The 18,091-nt window shown below is 51.3% G+C and overlaps 1 protein-coding gene across 4 annotated transcripts in view; it reads right to left on the bottom strand.

Annotated features, from left to right (window-relative positions):
* Positions 1 to 326: 326 nt before the first annotated feature.
* Positions 327 to 18,091, bottom strand: part of TENT4A (terminal nucleotidyltransferase 4A) — a 45,878-nt gene continuing 28,113 nt past the window's right edge. The window contains exons 4-13 of one of the 4 annotated variants that reach the window (XM_078066545.1): positions 17,075 to 17,195; positions 14,826 to 14,933; positions 13,557 to 13,685; positions 10,973 to 11,186; positions 8,922 to 9,048; positions 7,862 to 7,962; positions 6,821 to 6,993; positions 6,239 to 6,397; positions 4,074 to 4,238; positions 327 to 2,608 (exon numbers count right to left, since the gene is read on the bottom strand). In XM_078066545.1, the coding sequence (XP_077922671.1) occupies positions 2,417 to 2,608; positions 4,074 to 4,238; positions 6,239 to 6,397; positions 6,821 to 6,993; positions 7,862 to 7,962; positions 8,922 to 9,048; positions 10,973 to 11,186; positions 13,557 to 13,685; positions 14,826 to 14,933; positions 17,075 to 17,195 (1,489 nt within the window). In that variant the 3' untranslated portion in view covers positions 327 to 2,416. Of the gene's footprint in view, positions 2,612 to 4,073; positions 4,239 to 6,238; positions 6,398 to 6,820; positions 6,994 to 7,861; positions 7,963 to 8,921; positions 9,049 to 10,972; positions 11,187 to 13,556; positions 13,686 to 14,825; positions 14,934 to 17,074; positions 17,196 to 18,091 lie in introns of all 4 variants that reach the window. The other 3 variants (XM_036103982.2, XM_078066546.1, XM_078066547.1) reach the window with 3 other exon arrangements.

The raw sequence follows: 18,091 nt of genomic DNA, 5'->3' as shown, positions 1-18,091 counted from the left end.
AAAAGTGACCACTTCGACCGAGATGTAGAAGGAACAGTTTCCCCGGAAAGCGTCATTGGTGCCAAGGGTCACACACCTGGCTCGTGGGGTGCGGCGCGGGGCTCGTCAGCGGGGTGAGGACCCCCCCGGCCCAGAACGCGGGCAAACACTGTGCTTCAGCTGCAGGTCTTCTGCACACAGCACCGGAATCTCGCCTGCGTTCTGAGGTTCCCGAGCCAATGAGAACCCGATTCCTCACTGCTCTACTTAGAAAGTTCAAGAATACGAAATGGCAGAAGCCGCCCTTCTCTGGAAAGGAAAGCGCACACTCCGACACAAACACCAACTGGTTTCCAAAGTTTATTAAAAATCAAAGAATAGAAAAACTTTACATAAAAATATGTCAATTTTAGCTTCCACATTGTTGTCCACACACACAAAAAAATCGAAACATGATATCGTTTTGTTCAACCTGTAGTGCGTGACCACCGTGGTAGCCAGGCCAATTCATTCGGTTCACCATGACGGGGATGGAGCATGGCGCCTGTGTCTGTGAATCGAGCTTTAAAATGCACCCCCCACGGGACCCGTGCCCCGCAGTGGTTCCTAAATGTAGGGTGACAGTCAATATTGCTAATGTGTGGAGATTAGTACAGGCCTACTTATCAGTTTTTATAAATATTTCTTTATCAATAGATTCACAATTTAAATATCTTTAAATATTTTTGATAACTTTCGATCATCAAGAACTGCAGACAACATGTGCTACTCTCTTCTGGAAGGCCCCCCGGAGAAGCCGCAGCCGGCAGCCGCGACGGTGCTGGGGGGGGGTGGGGGGGGCAGGTCCCGGGGGGCAGAGGACGGCCGCGGACAGGGGAGGGCCGGCCCGGCCGGGACGCCGCCCCCAGGCCGCACTCCAGAGCTCCCTGCTCTGCACTTCCATCAGGTGTCATGGTAGATAAGTCTCTCGACTGGACCTTCTCCACTAGTGGACTTCAAAGACCAACCTACCTGTAGTGTTCAGCAGGGCCAGAACCCCCCATTTTAAAAACGGGAGGTCAGATGACCTATGAGATGCAACTACCACCAGGACAACTGTGGCGCTCCGAAAACTCAGGGACGGGCAGGATGGGCGTAGGGCAGAGGTTGCCATGGCGGACAGCACTTGCATAGTCTACCTGGATGCTTCTCAAGTGGGGCACCCGCTGCTCCGGCCCCACCCCGCGCCGGGCTCTCCCGCGATGCGCCACGAACACTCCCCACGGTGCACTGAGCAGCTCAAGGACTTCTCGTAGATTTGCTCTTAACAGAACGAATGCATACCGCTATACAGATTCCTCCACGGAATCAACATAATTCCTTTCTCCACATTCCTAAAACTGGGTGCCCTTGTCCGTGCTGATATTCACCGGACCCCTCCTGACAGGCTATGTGACTAAAACGCACTGAAGCACTTGAGAGTTCACATTTTTTTTTTTTTTTTTTAAGATTTTATAACGTGACAACCCTTTCTCCCCTTAGAAAGTTTTACTTCTGGCACTTTAAATGCTGGATTTGTTGTCTACTTAAAAGAACCGAAAACCAAAACCTTAAAGCTCTGCGGTCAGAGCGAGACGACAGACAGGCCGGACGGCAGGGCCGGCGGGCAGCTGGTCAGAAGGCTCGAGCCGAGCCCCTGCAGGGAACCTGGCTCCCCCGCCACGGACGGAGAGGCCTCGGGTCTGACCCAGAGGAAAACACAAACGGAAACCCCGAGCCCCTCACTCACGGTGTTGGTAGCGGTGCTCCTCGGACAACCAGCCGACACGATGAACCCAACTTAGAAAATGCGACTCGGGAAAGGACCTAAGCTTGTTTAAAAAACCTCCTCCCTTAAATATAACTTATGTGAAAATATGAATTAAATAAAAATATCTGAGTTATTGCACAAATCATAAGTTTTCAGTATTTACATAGAAAAACAGTTCTGAAATCCGAAACAAAAGGTGAGGGCAGTGACCCAATGGCGACCTCCCAGCCCCACCCGCTGGGGAAGGAACGAGCACGGGGGCTGGTCTCTGCTGCTCTGGCGGGCGAGCCGCGAACACACCCCAACCGCAAAGGACCCAGACCGGCTGCCGAGAAGCGCCGCGGCCGGCGCCCCGTCCGTCCCTGCAGTCCCCGGTCCAGACCTGCTCCGTCCGGCACTGGAGGGAAGGATCCCAGGAAGGCAGACACAGCGTCCACGTTTAATAAGGCTTCACAGATGAGCACAAGGAGCTGTTCTTGAAGATGGACGTGACCACCACACAAGGAACATGCAGAGTGATCAGCGGCGGGCGGTCCGCGGGGCCCGGGCCGACGTGCTGGATGCTGGTCTCAGTTCCGGGCTGGGCGCCGAGGCCGCCCGGCGCGAGTCTGTGCAAGAGCAGGGGGGCCGGAGCGCCCTCAGGGGCTATTATCTGCTCAGGCTGACGGGCAGGCTGTCCCTCGTGTGCGTGTGTTTTTTCCTCCTCCAGCCGGTGCGGTTGTACTGGTGGTGACCCCGGGTGCCCACGGGCGGCCGCACGCCTCCACTGCCCACAGAGCTGTACGTGCCAGGCTGGCCGTGGCTGTGCGAGCCTTTCAGGGACAGCTTCATGCCGCCGTGCTGCTGGAGAGACAGAGGGGTGCAACGTGGGAGGCTGCCCCGGGGACCCCAGACACCGCTGCTGTGGGGCCCGTCGGGGGCGGCACACCGCCCCCCACTGGAGACCGGGCCCGAGGACAGTGGAAGCACACACTGCCACATGCAGCGTCCACGTGGCCGCAAGCAGGAAGGAGCCGAGAGCCATGCTTACGTGTCACAGTGACCACTACACCTGGGAGACAGACAGGACCCCGCCCCGGATCAGAGCGTGCACACACACGCACACTCACGTCCGAAGACATGAGCATCACACTTCTAACTGGTCTGTGCGTCCACAGAACAAAGAGGGGCCCTGGCTGTCTTTCCCGCACCACAGCTGTGACGTTCTGCAAACACACGCAGGAGCTCCAAGGCCCAGCAGGCTGGCGCTCGAGCTCCCGGGGGCCGGGGAGGCTGCTGTACGCGCCAGGGCTCCTGTGCCCACAGCCCCACGCGAGGCAGGCCAGCAGAAAACACAGCCGCTTTCAGGAAGGGTGCAAACAAGCAGCGCAGGGGGACTGAGAGGGAAAGCCAAAATGCGATTAATGAAGGTGCTTTCCCGTTCGAGAAGTCATCACTCCCCCGTGAGTATTTCCGGCAGGCCAGCGTGAGACGCCGCGGGTGCACGGAAGACCCCATCGTGCCCGGAGGGGCGACTCCAAGGAGGAACGCTCTATTATGTAGCTCCAAATAAATATAACAATCCGGCCTTAATTACGCGGCTTCAGAGAGCCAACCCTAAAGCACTGAAAATTTACTGGCAAAATATGATCAGATAAGCAACAGAGGAGCTGACTGGAGTCATCGAGGGGAGGGTCCCCAATATCGCCGGAGCCCAAGGGAAAACACCCGCCTTCGGACACTGCACCCTGACCCCACAGGCAGACGTCCGTCACAGCCCTCAGAAACATTCCGGCCCTTCAAGGGCACAGGGAATGAATACCGACCTGCTTTCCTACCACAGAACAGTTTCTCGTGTACAGAATCTGGACTTAAGAGAAGCCACAGGGGCACCAACCAGCGCATTCACAGGGACCCCACTGGAACCGAGAAAGCAAACCCCATGCAGGCCCCCCTGTGCCCCAGGTCACACCGGCATCTGTTCCTGACGGTATCATCTGCTTCTTGAAAACCAAAGTATTTGGCATATAAATTAATTCAACAGATAAATGGGAAACAAAATATTCTTCACTTTGAACCTTATTTCCAATTTCTGTTTTATGCTAACAAGTTCAATGGAAGAATGAAGACAGATGCTTAAACTATATTATATTTGAAAATAACACTTTTAAAGTTTCAGTCACCACAAAGAAAAGCAAACATGAAACTGAATGATGAGAAAACAAATTCCGTTTTAAACCACATCCCTGTGGAACCCTGTCTCTGGTGGACAGAGCAGGAAGCCCTGGGCTCTGGGCACCGGGCCCAGGCCAGGGGGGAGGCCTACCTTGTGATACAGGTGAGGGCTCGAGAGCGGGTTGGGAGATGCGGACGGAATGGCCGCGGAAGACATGTGATGAACAGCTTTCAACGCCGGGGTTCCTTCAACGCCAACTTGTCTGCACGGGACGGGGGCCACCCCCAGGGTCGGTGGAGGTATCGTAAACCTGGTCTAGGAACACACCGACCAGAGACTTCCATGAGGCACCAGGCTGACAGAGGCCACCGGTTCTAGTGCTGAGCCCGAGAAGGGAGGGCGCTGCTTTGGAACAGCCATTTGCAAATAGGCTCATTCACATAGTTTGTGTTTTACTATAACCTGACAGGATTTGTTCTGCGCATCAGAAATATTCTACATTCTGAAACAGCAACTACAATAGAAAGTATGCCCAGTAACCCAGGTCATAAAATCTCGTTATTCATTGAAGACCAAGCAACAACTCAACAAATCAGTCCTCAGAGTAACACCTGTCCTTCGACCCAGGATGGGAGGCCCGACGCTGGTCCAAGCGACGGCCTGTGGAGGGGTGCCGGCCCGCAGAGGCGTCCTGGGGAAGGCTGGCCCCCTCCCTGCTCCCCCTGCCCCTCTGGTCCCTCTAGTACTTGTTCTTCTGCATCACAGGGGTGCCGATGGGAACCCCTCTCAGACCTCCGAGAACTGCACTGCTCACATCTAGGCATCCTATGCATCTGCCCCGCTGGAGACTAACTGCGGTCCCCAACCCCGAGGCAGTGGATGGAACAGGAGCTGGGGTCTCCCACATGGTGCTCCAGAGCACATGCGAAGCCTTCCTTACGCTTTACCAAAGGTCCCCACCGGGGGCTGGAGCGCACTCAGGCCCTCTCCTCAGTGGGGGCTTTGCTCCCCCGGGGCCCCGTGTCACCGGGGTCTGCCAGACTCACGTCCCCAGCTCTCAGGGCCCACTTCATCCCGAGTGGGGCACTTCGTCAGCCCATGAGCTTCCAGGGAGAGAGATGTGTACAGGGGGTTACTGAGTTGCTCCAGCAGGAGTCAGGTTTGCAGTTTAGAAATAAAATGAGAAAGTGGGCCTCGAGCCTTGGCTTAAAATGTGAACGACCTTAGCTTCAGCCTCAACTTCTGTTAGCAAAGTGACAGATGAGACCAGGGCACCAGCAGCAGCCTGCGACCTGTCCCTGGAACATTCCTGGACTTCCTGCCAGAACCACGCACACAGCATCAGCTGGACCACTGCGTGGCGGCCACACTGGCTTTCGGGGGACCTGAGCCCCCGGGTGAGGTTAGGACCAATGACAGACTGGGGGACACTGCGGCCAAGTGCCTCAGCGTCGTGCCCTCACGCAGGACCCACAAGTGTCTGGTGGGGCTGTTCTGCCGGCCATTGCTGCCCGTGCATGACAGGGGCGCGCTGCGCTCCGCCCTCCCCACGGCCCGGGGCAGAGAGCCAGACAACGGACAGATGAGTCCACGTGTCTGCTCGTGCCCACGTCTCTCTATGCTCAAATCACAGCCCGCACTGCAGAGAGGACCTTCCTTTAAAGGGGAATTAATGCGGTAGGTTTTTACAAATTCGTGTTCAGTTGTGTGTGACTGTCAAATGGATACCAAACTGAATTATTTTGAAATTGTCTTTCAGGTTTCTAATTTCATCTAAACTAAAAAAAAAAAAACCAACAGAGGACATATTCTAACAGAAAAAGCTCTATAAATACTGCCTAAAAATAACATCAGAAAGTCAGTTTATACTAAAACTTCTCAAGAGCGTAAATGGGGAGACTCTGAGAGGAAGCAGGGACGGTGGTCCCTTCGCACCCGGGGGCCGGTAAGCACCAGAGTCCAACTGACGCAGGCCCCGGACCACAGTCTCAGGCTGGGCGTCAGTCATTTTCAGACAGACGCTCAACCTGGACCTTGTTGTCTAAAGCCCTCAGAGCTCGAGGGCCAGGAGTCCCCTTGCTGCACACACCACACAGGGTGGGACCGAGGACACGGTCTTCTACAGAGTGACAGGAGTTACATTCCATCCATCCACAAAGGACGAGGATGTCCTACAGGATAGAAATGTACCTTCCAGAGATGTCCGAAGACCTATTTCTAATTCCAAAGTACCAGCCAGAGCTAGAGCACCTGCAGCAGCTCAGACGTGGTTCCCAGGGGCCCGGCTGTGGGAAGGGCGCCAGCCCGCCGCGTACCTGAGTGTTAGTCGTCATGACCAACGTTCTGGAAGGAGCGGACTGAGCTTTGCCGCTCGGCACGGGCACGGCGGTGGGCAGGCCGGCCAGCAGGGGAGTCGGTGCCTGCAGACTGAACTGGTGAACGCTGGGCGTCGTGCCGGGCGGCGTGTCAGAGTCCTACGTGGAAAAGACAACAGGGATGGCCGTGGAGAGGCGCACCGCTTCTCGGGGACGGAAGCAGGACCCGCGGCACGGCCAGCCACAGACGGGCGCGAGCACACGGCCCGGTCTGCCAAGCCGCCCGCCCTCCCTTCAAGTCCTCTCAGAACCGAAGAACGTTCCGGTCACACGGGACAGACCCTCACTTAGATGTTTCCTCCCCACACAAGCGTCTAAAACGCTTCCCGAGGAGGTCCGCTGCAGCTGGGCCGTGAGCGGCAGGGCCGGGGTCCCCGACCGCCGGCAGAGGCTCGTGGCACAGCGGGGACCCCTCGGGGCCGCCTTGGGGTGGCGGCACAGACACACACGGAAGGGAGAGGAACCCCGGGCTGGCGGGGGCTAAACACCCCGCCACAGACGTTCCCCGGCAGGCACACTCACAATGTCACTCCCGGAAAGCGAAGACACGGAGGAGGCGGACGAGCCGGACGAGAGCAGCTGGGGGCTGGGCAGAGACAAGGTCAGGCGCTGGCCGTAGGGGGACTCCGGGTCTCGGCGCGGGGGCGGGTCCCCCTCACATGAACTTACTCGCTCCTTCATCTTAGTTCTGTTGTCTGCGGGGGCAACACAGCCTGGCTGAGGCACTTGGTGAGAGGACGGATGCGCACACCCCGCCACACAGCCTCCGGCCACGGGGGCCGCCCGGCCCTGACATGCGGCTACCGAGACTCACAAACTCGTTCCTCGTTTTACTTAATTTACTTAATTTTTAAAATTATGCTGGTTTCAGTTATTGGACAACCTTAAAATATGTGTGGAACGACCTGGCTGTGTAAACAGGTTTCTACTGTAAATCTTACGGAACCTAAACACAGAGCGCTGGGGCAGGGTGCGCGGCCGGGACCCACCGGGCCTCAAGGGCACAGCACCAGCCCGGGGCCGGAATCTCTCCGACACTCTTCATGCTGACTACATGATGAAATGTTACTGTTCTGAATACTACGTTGAATAGAGTACATTATAAAATGGAACCTCAGGGGCGCCTGGGTGGCTCAGTCGTTACGCGTCTGCCTTCGGCTCGGGTCATGATCCCAGGGTCCTGGGATCGAGCCCCACATGAGGCTCCCTGCTCGGCGGGAAGCCTGCTCTCCCTCTCCCTCTGTCTGCTCCCCCTGCTTGTGTTCCCTCTCTCGCTGTGTCTCTGTCAGATAAATAAATAAAATCTTTAAAAATAAATAAATAAATAAATAAATGGAACTTCACCTGTTTCTTTTCACATTTTTAATGCACTTACTAGAAGAAACTTTAAAGGTCTGTGTGTGGCATGCATTGTACTCCTGCTGGCCTAAATCTCACCGCTGTAAACTCTTACAGAAAATGGGGTGTTTCCTCAGTGGGAACAATTAGCACCGAGGGACAAAGAGACACTCCTGCTTCGAGGCGTCAGAAGTTCAAGAGTAACGCGACCGGACGAGCTCTCACCAAGCTTGGGCGCCGGGGGGGCCTTGCCGCCCCACTTCTCCTTGATCCACCTCCGGTAGTCGATCACTTCCTGAGTCACTTTGATGATTCTTCCTAGAGTACTGCAAAGGGACACCACGGGGAATGAGCGCTGCAGAGGGACATCGGAGGCCACAAACCCTGCAGACGAGCTATTTTATATTTTTAACAACATATCACTTTGCCAAGTGAAAGCTAAAGTAATTTTACAAACTGTGTTATGATTTCCGATGCTTGAGCGCAAACGTGCTCTGAGATCACAGTATAGAAAAAATGAGTTCACTTACGTAGACACCCTTGAACCTACAGATAGCTACTGCAAAAGACTGTTTCAACCCAGTGCCTAAACAGGGGAGCACCCCCTGCCCCGGCCCAGCACTCATGACGGTCTGGCACCAGCAGGCGGTGCCCAGACTCTAAGCACCCAGCACAGGCCCAAAGCCCTGCCAGAAAGCACTGTGAGTGAGCAGAGGCACAGAACCCGCGGAGAGCCGATCGCCATGCGCGCCAGGCCTCAGAACCCCGCGCTGCACTGCTCTTCCCTTCCACTGCCCCTCACGCCCTCCCTCCACGCCCCAATCCCACCACCTCCCAACCACGCAGTAAGTATTTCTACCAGTAAAAGTGTACACTGCAAAAGTGTGCTGAAATGCAGAAGGAGGGGTGAGTGTGCAGAAGAGCGGCAGGGGGGAGGCCCGTGGACCCACGTGCACACTCCCTTCAAGCTCAGCTGTGCATCTTGAGGACAGCCTGAAGAGAACGCATCACATTCCAAAGTGTGAAAAGGCCAGAAATCACTTCCCCAAAATAAAATGCCCTGAAGAAACTGTCAAATCCCCAAATAAGAAATTTTCACAGTGCTCAGCCACGGATGAACCAAACGTGGTCCTCATCGATTATTTCAGGTTCTACTAGAATGTGCCTGTGTACCCATTAAGAAACCTCACGGAAGCCAAGGACAGAGGCCAGCGGTGCCTGCCGCAGGGAGCTGCCAGGCCACCAGGGCTGTGAGCCCAGGACAGTGACGCGTGACCTGCGTTACCTTTCAGAGTCTCTGTTGGGGTAGGACCTCGCGAGGGGCGACACGGCGTGGCTGAGAACAATGTAGGCGTAGTCAAACACCTGCTTCACCTGCATGGCCCCGTACGAACTGCGGCCAACGTCGTTTCCTGAAACAGAGAGGTGGCCGTAGGACCCTTTATCCCGACGCGTGTGACCGTATCACGTCGGCTCTCCCGCTGCAGGCCCGCACTGCGGACACACCCCCGGACCCCACCAGCAGAGCCACCGCGGGCGCGTGCAAGCACACGGCTCATCACCCACGCCCGTCCCACGACCGTCACAGGCCGCAGGGCCTGACCTGCAGCCTCAGATCCGGGTCCACCTCCATGAGGTGTCATTCACAGAGACACAGTGACAGTTCACGAAGAAGTCCAGCGACTCCCCAGGCGGCACCCACCCCACAGAGCCGAGGCAGCAGCCTCACACCGCGGCCGTCTGACCGAGCAGCACCCGGGCCAGGCCCGCTGCAGTTCAGTCAGCACCCGCGGGGCCCGCAGGAAGCAAGTCCTTCAGGGTAGAACGTGCCAGGTCTCCCCTCTCCAGTTTTAAGGACCGGACGGGTGGCAGATCAGATGAAACCATCACTGAAGTCACCAAGTGAGCCTCAGTCAAGGAACTTAACTTTTAGTAACAGCAGTTTGGAGTTTTAATTCACATGTACTCATTCTTCACAATGCAAGTAAGCAGTACGTTTTAGGAGCCATTCTAAGTATTGGAATTTTCTTTTTCAAGTTTGATAATATATCCAGTGATAATGTGGGCTTTCATTTCAAGTACATTTAAACAGACATCAAAGACACTGGAAATCCCTGCAATTTAACTGCTCGAACACAAACAGATGTGAAAACATGTTCCTCTGCTGCTGGGAAAAGCCGTACTGAGAAAGCATGGCATCAGTCCTGTCGTATGTAAACAACAGAACAGTCAGCAGGCTTCCTGTCACAGGGTTTTTAAGAAGTGAATTTCACACTCCAGCAGCCATTAAACAAAACAAACAAAAAATCATTAAATCTGAGGACATTAAAAAATATATATAGGAACTGAGTAACAAAAAACACCAAATACAGATGCAAAGGGACAAACTGGGGAGAAAAAAAGTACAGCATGATGACGAAGAAGAGGCAGGATCTCACGAAGTCACGAGGAACACAGCCCGGCAGACAGATGGACAAAGCACGTGAGCGCACACAACGGGAAGATGGGGCAGTGCACCTGGAGCAGACATTCTCCACCACCTTTTCTGTTACCTGTTCGTCACTGACTTTATCACCAACAGTAACAACAGTGTCTCACCTAGCAGGTGCTCAGTAAACATTTGTGGAATCAATAAATAAAAATTTGCTTCACCTCACTCATCATTAAAGAAATGCGAACTCAACGCACATGTACGTTGCATGTTCTATCAGATCGGCAAAGATTAAAAGACTGTCCCTAACAGAAGGGGGAACGAGCACCCTTCACTATGCTCAAGGAATAAAACCGGGGAAACCGTACACCACCTCGGATGGTCAATGCAGCAATCCTCACAATGGAACACACCTTACAGACAAAGGGAAGGGTTCTAGGATTTAATTAAAAACGCAAGTCGCAAAACTGTTTGAATTACGTGATCCGCTTAATTAATAAGCTTGCAATAAATATTAATATCTGCGTAGGAAAAAAAATGGAGAAATACACACCAGAATGGAAGGGGGTTGTGGCATACTTTGCTTTTCTATGTGACATACTTCTTGGAAGTGAATGCTTTATGATGAATATGTAACAAATACTTTCCTAATCAGAAAAAATAAACTTTTTTTCCTTAATTTTCACTTTCTACATTTATCTGGTAAATTACAGAATGTAAACACATTCCAACTTCATAAGAAGTGAATTAGAAGGCATTAAAGACAGACTTCTGAAGGTGTCCCCATTACCTGTCAGGACAGAGGGGCCACCCTTGGCTGCAGGGACTGCAGACTCCCCCCACCGCTTACTCCGGGCGCCAGTCATGCCCCCAGGCTTGTGGCCAGTGAGGAGCAAGGCACTTACCAGGGAGCAGAGGGTCCTCAATGCACAGCATTGATGGTCTGTACCCACTGGTCATGGCTTTCATGATCTCTTCTTTGGCGATATAGGCACCTCCTTCTTTTATTCTAATACCAGTTTTCAAGTAATTAAAATTTCTTCCGTAGAGTTCAAAAAATTCTACAAGAAGCATTCCAAGGTTTTCATCAGCTCTCCGGGCATCAATTCTCGGATGCAACTGTAAAAGCAACAGATCCACCATTTGGATTCAAGTCATTTTCTACAGAAGACCGCGTGCAACGAAGTCCGCGACCTCGTGGTCTCTCCAAGGACACACCATCAGTCACACCTGCTCACACACCAACTCCGGGAGGACGCTCCGGGTGGCGGAGGGGGGGGGGGCACCAACAGAGCCTGGAGAGCCTCTGTCAGCACAGACTGTTCAAAAGAAATAAAACCTTCTAATCTGAATTTTTTATTATACTTTAATTCTCCGGAATTCATAATCCATAGAGGGTCTTCCTACTAACACAGACATCTGATTAACCTCAAGTTACCAAAAACTGACCAATAAGTAGACCGTATTCTCCACAGTTTAGAGTCAGCTAGGTGGTGATGTCACGTCAGATTCTAACCTTAGTCCCATTATTCCAAAAGACAACCCACAGAGGGCAGTATCAGACCAAACAGTGTGACAGAACGGACTGTGGAAAGATTAATTTTAACTGTGTACAGGTGATTAGTATTGTGTCATAATATTTACACCAAATTTACATCCCTGCTTGTCACACCGATTAGTACCAGCCTCGGTTCAGCACCGCGTTTCCTTCAAGCAGGGCACGGGCCCCTACTGAACCCCCTCAGCCGCTGTCTGCTGACACCCTCCCGATCGAAGAGGCTCAGTGCAGACCTGCGCGGCCCGTGAGGACAGCCACCAGCCACGGGTGGCTATTTCTACTTAAATTAATGAAAACAAATTAATCAAGAACGTAGTCTGCTGGCATCAGGCAAGTGCTCAGTCGGCACGTGTGGCTTGGGGTCCCCCTGCCGGCCCGCGCAGCCTGCGGGCAGGCCAGCCGAGCAGAAGCTCTAAGGGACGGCGCCGTTCTGCATCCTGACGGCCACGTCCAAGGGAAAGCACAGTTCCTGACAGAAGCAAGAGGGATGAAAACCAAGAACACATGACTCCCCGAGGAGAGGCATCTCCTGACACTCAGGAGGCTTTCGAGGGCTCACAAGCACTTGGCTTCTGAGGACCTGCCTGTGCTAGAGGCACGAGAGCAGCGGTCTCATCTCTGCCTTCCACAAAGTCAAACACCGGAGAGCTAGCCGGTGCGAGGCTGGGCCCTCGGACCTCAGGCGGGCAGGACAGGCTCAGCTTTGAGGCAGGACAGGCAGGGCGCCAAGGGGCGTGGCCAGCCATCCACTCCATGTGCGACCTTCCGTGGGGTCACCGGACTGCTGCCAGGACCCTATGGGGGAAGGGGGCAGGAGGTGCCGAGCCCAGGGTCCAGCGCCATAAAAGCAAATAGCAGGCATGGTAACAAGGCTACTGAAATAGTTCAAATCAGGAAAAACATGAGGCAGTAAGTCAAGAGCGGCAGGTTGTATTTAGTTCAAAATAATGTCCAAAAACTAGGGAAAATGACTCCAAGGGCAGCACCACAGAGGAAAACGTGGACGCCAAAGCAATAGGATTAAACCGTAAGAAAACAAGGGTGGGATTCCATTTTCACTGTTCTTCAAGTATCTCTGGCAAAGATGTGCCACGGAAGTCAAAATAATGAAAGGTGGTGTAACCACTGCTTCCATCAGCCGTATTAAGGAGAAAAATGGCCAAAATTTGCATATAAAAGCCTAATAAGCATAATCACAAATACAAAATTAATGATAAACATGGAGGAACAGCCAGAATATACAGGAAAGATTTTGTGAAGAACAGAGTATCCTTCATTCAAGAAAATATTAATGTTTCCATTAACTCAGAAACTATTTCATATGTTAAATAACATAATTAAGTTTATACGTTAAATAAAACTATTTTATATGTTATATAAGTATCAATATCACAGCATTTAACACGTATAGATAGGTTTTCTATTCACAGATTGTTCCACGGTACTCAACAAAATAAGAGCCACATAAAATTTAAAACAAAATATTTACGTCTTGTCAATCTAAGAAGAAAGGCTCTCTTCGATTTTTTTTTTACCATATATGGTTCCCAGTTTTTTTTCTGAGACAAATTTTTCATAAATCACAGTCAATAACCAAGAAAATCAGCTTTTTATTGTCCATCAAGGCATGAAAGACTCTACATGGACGGGGTCCTCAAGTTCAGACTGACATACACCTGATGGATGGGACCAGGATAGACTGCCCTCCCTCGAACCATTCAATCAACTACAAAAATAAGCTATAAAGGAGAGAAAGGAAAGAAATATTAATCAAACTGGTTTTAGTATGACAATCAGAAGTCAATTTCTACTAAACCAAAGCAGAAGAATGCAGGGAGAGCAAGGGCGGCTGGAATCCACCAAGCAATGGCTTCACAACATCAAGGGAGAATGTGCGCCTACGAAAGTCTCTAGAGAGAACACACACTCACCTGTAGAAAGCTAATGGCCATTAAAATTAGGCTGTAGGAGCTAATTCCACCTGTAAAAACTTCATTCAGGTCCCTCTGCAGGAGGAACTGTTTCAATACTAAAATCAAGTAAGGCAGCAATGAATATTTCTGTAAATTCAAAAAAAAAAAAAAAAATTAGTTAATATACCTTTAAAGATTTGTCACACAGCAAATTTCACATAGTAGAAAGAAAAGCTTACTCAATCCTCTTGTCACTTGGAAGGCTCTAGGCCAATCATCCTCAATTTTTAGGGGCCTGAGAATTAATTATGTGAGGGGCTTGCTAAGATCCCCATTGGGAGCCACATCCCAGGTCACGGTTCTGCAGGTATGAGTTTGGAGCAGCTCCTCCAACAAAGAAGAGCTCAGGGAGTATGGGTGAGTGTGTTCCTTCAAATTATTCCCCATGGCCTAGCTTGCTCCATGACAGGTGCAGGTCGGGGGCAGGAAGGGGAGGAGGGGATACAGCCAGGAAGGTCCTGGAACTGATGTGCAAAACTCCAACACCCAGAGGCCCCCAAGAGAGGAGGAGTCAGGGTGAGGGCAGATCATGAGGCGGGAAAACAAGAGCAGAAGAATAGGGAGAGCAGAGTGAAGGTAACAAGGAAATGGAGAGAGGCTGGAGAAGAGGGTGTGGGGACAGTGGAAGCTTCTGTTTTCATGTTCTCCTGGGCACAGAAGGGAAGGGAAGCGGTTAAGGCAGACAAGCCTGCTGCTGCAGAGTTAAGGGAAAAACTGAAGGAACAAGGTCCCTGAACCTGTGGGCAGAGGCAGTCTCCAGATTACGACGCTGGGGTTGCCTCTATAAAGGATTTCGCCCCTCTCCCTAAGATAGGAGGGACAGACCATCTGTTTAACTAGACCACACACCTGGCAGCTCAATGAACAAGTCCGCTAGCCCATCGTGAGGCACTGAGACGACCCAAAGTAAGCAAACTGTATCATGATGTATTCTACTTCCAATAAACTAAACTCGCAAATCAGGCGCGCTAAGCTCCAAGGACGGTCATTTTGTAATCGTGAGAAAGAACATTTTCACAAAGCTCTCTAAAATAACACTCAATAGGAAAGTAAATCTACAGAACAGTTATATTAATTTCCAAGTATCTCTAGAAATAATATTGTAGGATAAATAATTTAACTGTACAGTCTTCATCGTTAAAGACTATCATTCAGGTTAAAGTTCTGTAAGATGCCCAACATAACCGACCCCCCGTTCTGACAGTCCTAGCTCGCCCAGGGCAGCACCTTCATGTAATTCTTGATGAGCTCCGCAGCCCGGACCCCAGTCTCCATGTTAAAGCTGATGTCGACTTTAACTTCAGTCTCCTGGTCCGTGAGTTTTATTATAGGTACCTGCAAAGATTTAATTGAAAAAACTATACCTTAATGGCCAACATTCACTGCAGTCTGGCATCAAAATTTTTCCTATGTTGTACAGAGAGGTTTGTTCCCTAACTCACAAAAGAGCTGAGAGATTTTAAAAAACGAGAAGAAAAGGGATTTTTGCCAGTGTCAACCTCATTAGTCCCTGGAACGCAGGCCCCCCTGCCCCCCGCCCCGAAAACGGCCAGTGCTCACCTCCGCCCAGCCCTCCTGGCCTGACTCAGCCTCAGCCACTACTTTCGGGAAGGCCCGGGCTACAGGAGAAGTTGACTAAGTCCCTGTCCCCCCGGGGGTGCCTGATGATGCAGAGGGGCTCCAGGTCCCCAAATTACATTTGCAAGAATTTCTGAAAACACTCAGAGTAACTTCAAAGCCAGTTTTTCAATTCTATTTTGTGCTGATGTTGTTTCTCCAAACAATTCTACTTTGGGTTTTCACTAAGACAATTTAACTAAAAAACAAAACAAAACCAAAAAACCACTTCCCTGTAAAACCAGAGAATAAGAAGCTTTTTTGAAAATATTCTCATCAAAAAGACTCACCATCACAAGGTGCTCAAAACCAGCCTCATCAAAGCTGCCCCAGCAGCCATACAGACCACACTCCTCCCCACCCCCCACACAAAATTGTGTTCTTCCAGCAACAAAAGGCAAGACTTTGTTTCCTTCAGCCTCTAAGAAATGGAAAAGGATGTTCCCTAACCAAAACAAGTGAGGTCTAATAAAAGGTTTAGGACACCTCACAGAATCCGGGGTGCACACCTAATCTGGCCGCAAACTGCCAAGGACACAGGGACCGGCAGCTGGCGGTGACGGCGACTCCTGGAGATCATTAAAACTGCCAGGACCGCCAGGCACAGTGAGCCACAGCCAGTGTGGTCCAGGAAGGCAGAAAACAAAAGGCTTTCCCAAAGAACTCACCACAAACTGTTTCAGAAGGAGCCCATGCCTCTACAATATACTATCTCCCTTGTGAAGAATTCCTGCTCCCCATCACCACTGGACACGGCTACGGAGCACCTTCCTCTCTACACTCACGAATGCTTTCCCGAAACCACTCCTGGTGCCCGCCTGCCACACACACACACACACACACACACACACACACACACTTTCCTATACACCCACAGGTTGAACCCCAGATCCTAGAGATTAGTAAGAGCACCACAATACTTATTTTTCGGTGGTTGTTCAATATACACAAGCTTTCTTCTTAAACACAGCCCTCCTGCTGGGCCCCGGGGCCCCGGATGAGATGATGGTGGGGCTGCCCGGCACCAGCTTGCGATGACAGAAAGGGGCAGCGGAAGACCAGTGGGGCTCAGTTCCCCTTAAGCCTATGCTAGACCCCTAGCAGCAGAGGAGACCGTGTGTGAAAGCAGTTACTACTCGACACGGTCTGTCTGCCAGAATGCTCTGGAGCCCAGGACAACCAGGCCTGGCCTCTCCAGCTCCTCTCTACATCTAAACCAGGACACCTGGTCAGAGACCGCCACTGCCTCGTTCTCATCGAGGAGCCAACACCACAGGACAATGGCCGAGCCCCAAGAGGGAAGGGCTCGGGGGCACGACCACACAGCGGGCAAGTGACTTCAGTTCCTGAACCGTCTCTGATCTTGGACTCAGATAAACCTTGATGAGCACACAACAAAGCAGCCTCATCTTCCAACTTCTCCCCATGATCAAAGGTCTTTACATGGATAAAATTTTGAACAATGAAAGGAATAGGCGAGTTCTGTTTCTTATATATAACTTGGCAAATGGTAATCACTTTCTGTGCAGATACCATGCTTTCATCATCAACTGTGTGCGCCTGAACGGGCAGCACCTGAATGCGTCCTTCTCTTACGTCCTAACGAAAGCTCACTGATCATATTTTAGTGCCAAGTGCAGCATGATGCTCTCACAACCTGCAGTCGTTCGGATCGTCATGAAATAGGTTCTCAGCTGGTAATTCTCATATTCTAAATAAACACAAGTACATTTACATCAGAAGGAGAGGAGTCTTCCAAAGTGTAAGTTGTAACCCCTGCCAACAGCCTAAGCTAAAGCCACAGGTGACTCACGACTGCTGCCGAGTGTGAGAAAGCCTCCGCAGGGCCCCCCACTTACTGTAGCTTTGTCAAGGACTTTGATGGAGCACGGCTCGGCCACATTGTGCTTCCGCAGAGCTTGCTCCAACAGCTGCAGAGGAGGACGCTCCCACTTTCCAAAGACCACTAAGTCGATGTCACTGGACAGAAGAACAAGTGAGCGTGAAGCCCTGGTTCACATCACTCTCCAGGAACACACACATCTGGGGCAGACCAGTACCACGGCGTGCACACTCCCATCTCCTTCCAGGGCCACACACACACACACCCGCGTGAAGCCGAACCCTCTGAGGGAGGGAAGATGCACTTTATGAACTACCGTAACACAAGGATGTTGTGTTACAGCATCCCCAGTAATCGAAGAGGTTGAAATTAAAACGCCTGCCCCCGAGGCTCCCCGGCTTTTCCTTCCGTGCCATCTACACTGCCTCCCTCCTGCTGACCGGGGCTTCCCGGCACCTGCAATCTGGTCAATTCCCTCCTGTCCCTGCCAATGCCAACCCCAAATTCTGAGAGCACAGCCTCTTCATAGTCCAAATGTTAACAGTGGATTAGGAGAGAGTAAGCTCTTAAGGAAACAATGCACATAAAACTGATTTGGGTATTGAGATAGTTCCTGACGAGGAAACACTGGAGAACAATTTTACGATGCACACTTACTGGACATTTTTCAATTAAAAAATACAAAATACTTATAAAATACTGTTTAAATAGAATTTTGCTTGAATCTTCATTAAAATAGAAGATCAATTTTCAAAAACATATCCAAAACTTTCAGAATATTTTCTACCGCATTTTCTTCCCATGACCCTCCCACTGGTCTTTATGTTTCTGGTGTCCAGCATTTTTGTAACATACCAAATAAAGTGCAAAAGGAAAAATACAATCAATTATCATAACACTAGATTAAATTTTATTTCCTGCAATTTTCCCTCTGTACTCCACAGTCTTTTCCTTTAGCTTACATTTCTAGCCTGAGAATTCTACATTTAGCCTTTAACACGCATGCAGACACGGCCCACCCCAACTAAACATG

This window comes from Halichoerus grypus, chromosome 2 (genome assembly GCF_964656455.1).
Source record: "Halichoerus grypus chromosome 2, mHalGry1.hap1.1, whole genome shotgun sequence".
Taxonomy (NCBI): Eukaryota; Metazoa; Chordata; class Mammalia; order Carnivora; family Phocidae; genus Halichoerus; species Halichoerus grypus.
Note: the sequence above shows the minus strand (reverse complement) of the source record. Positions and strands in the feature narration are given on the sequence as shown.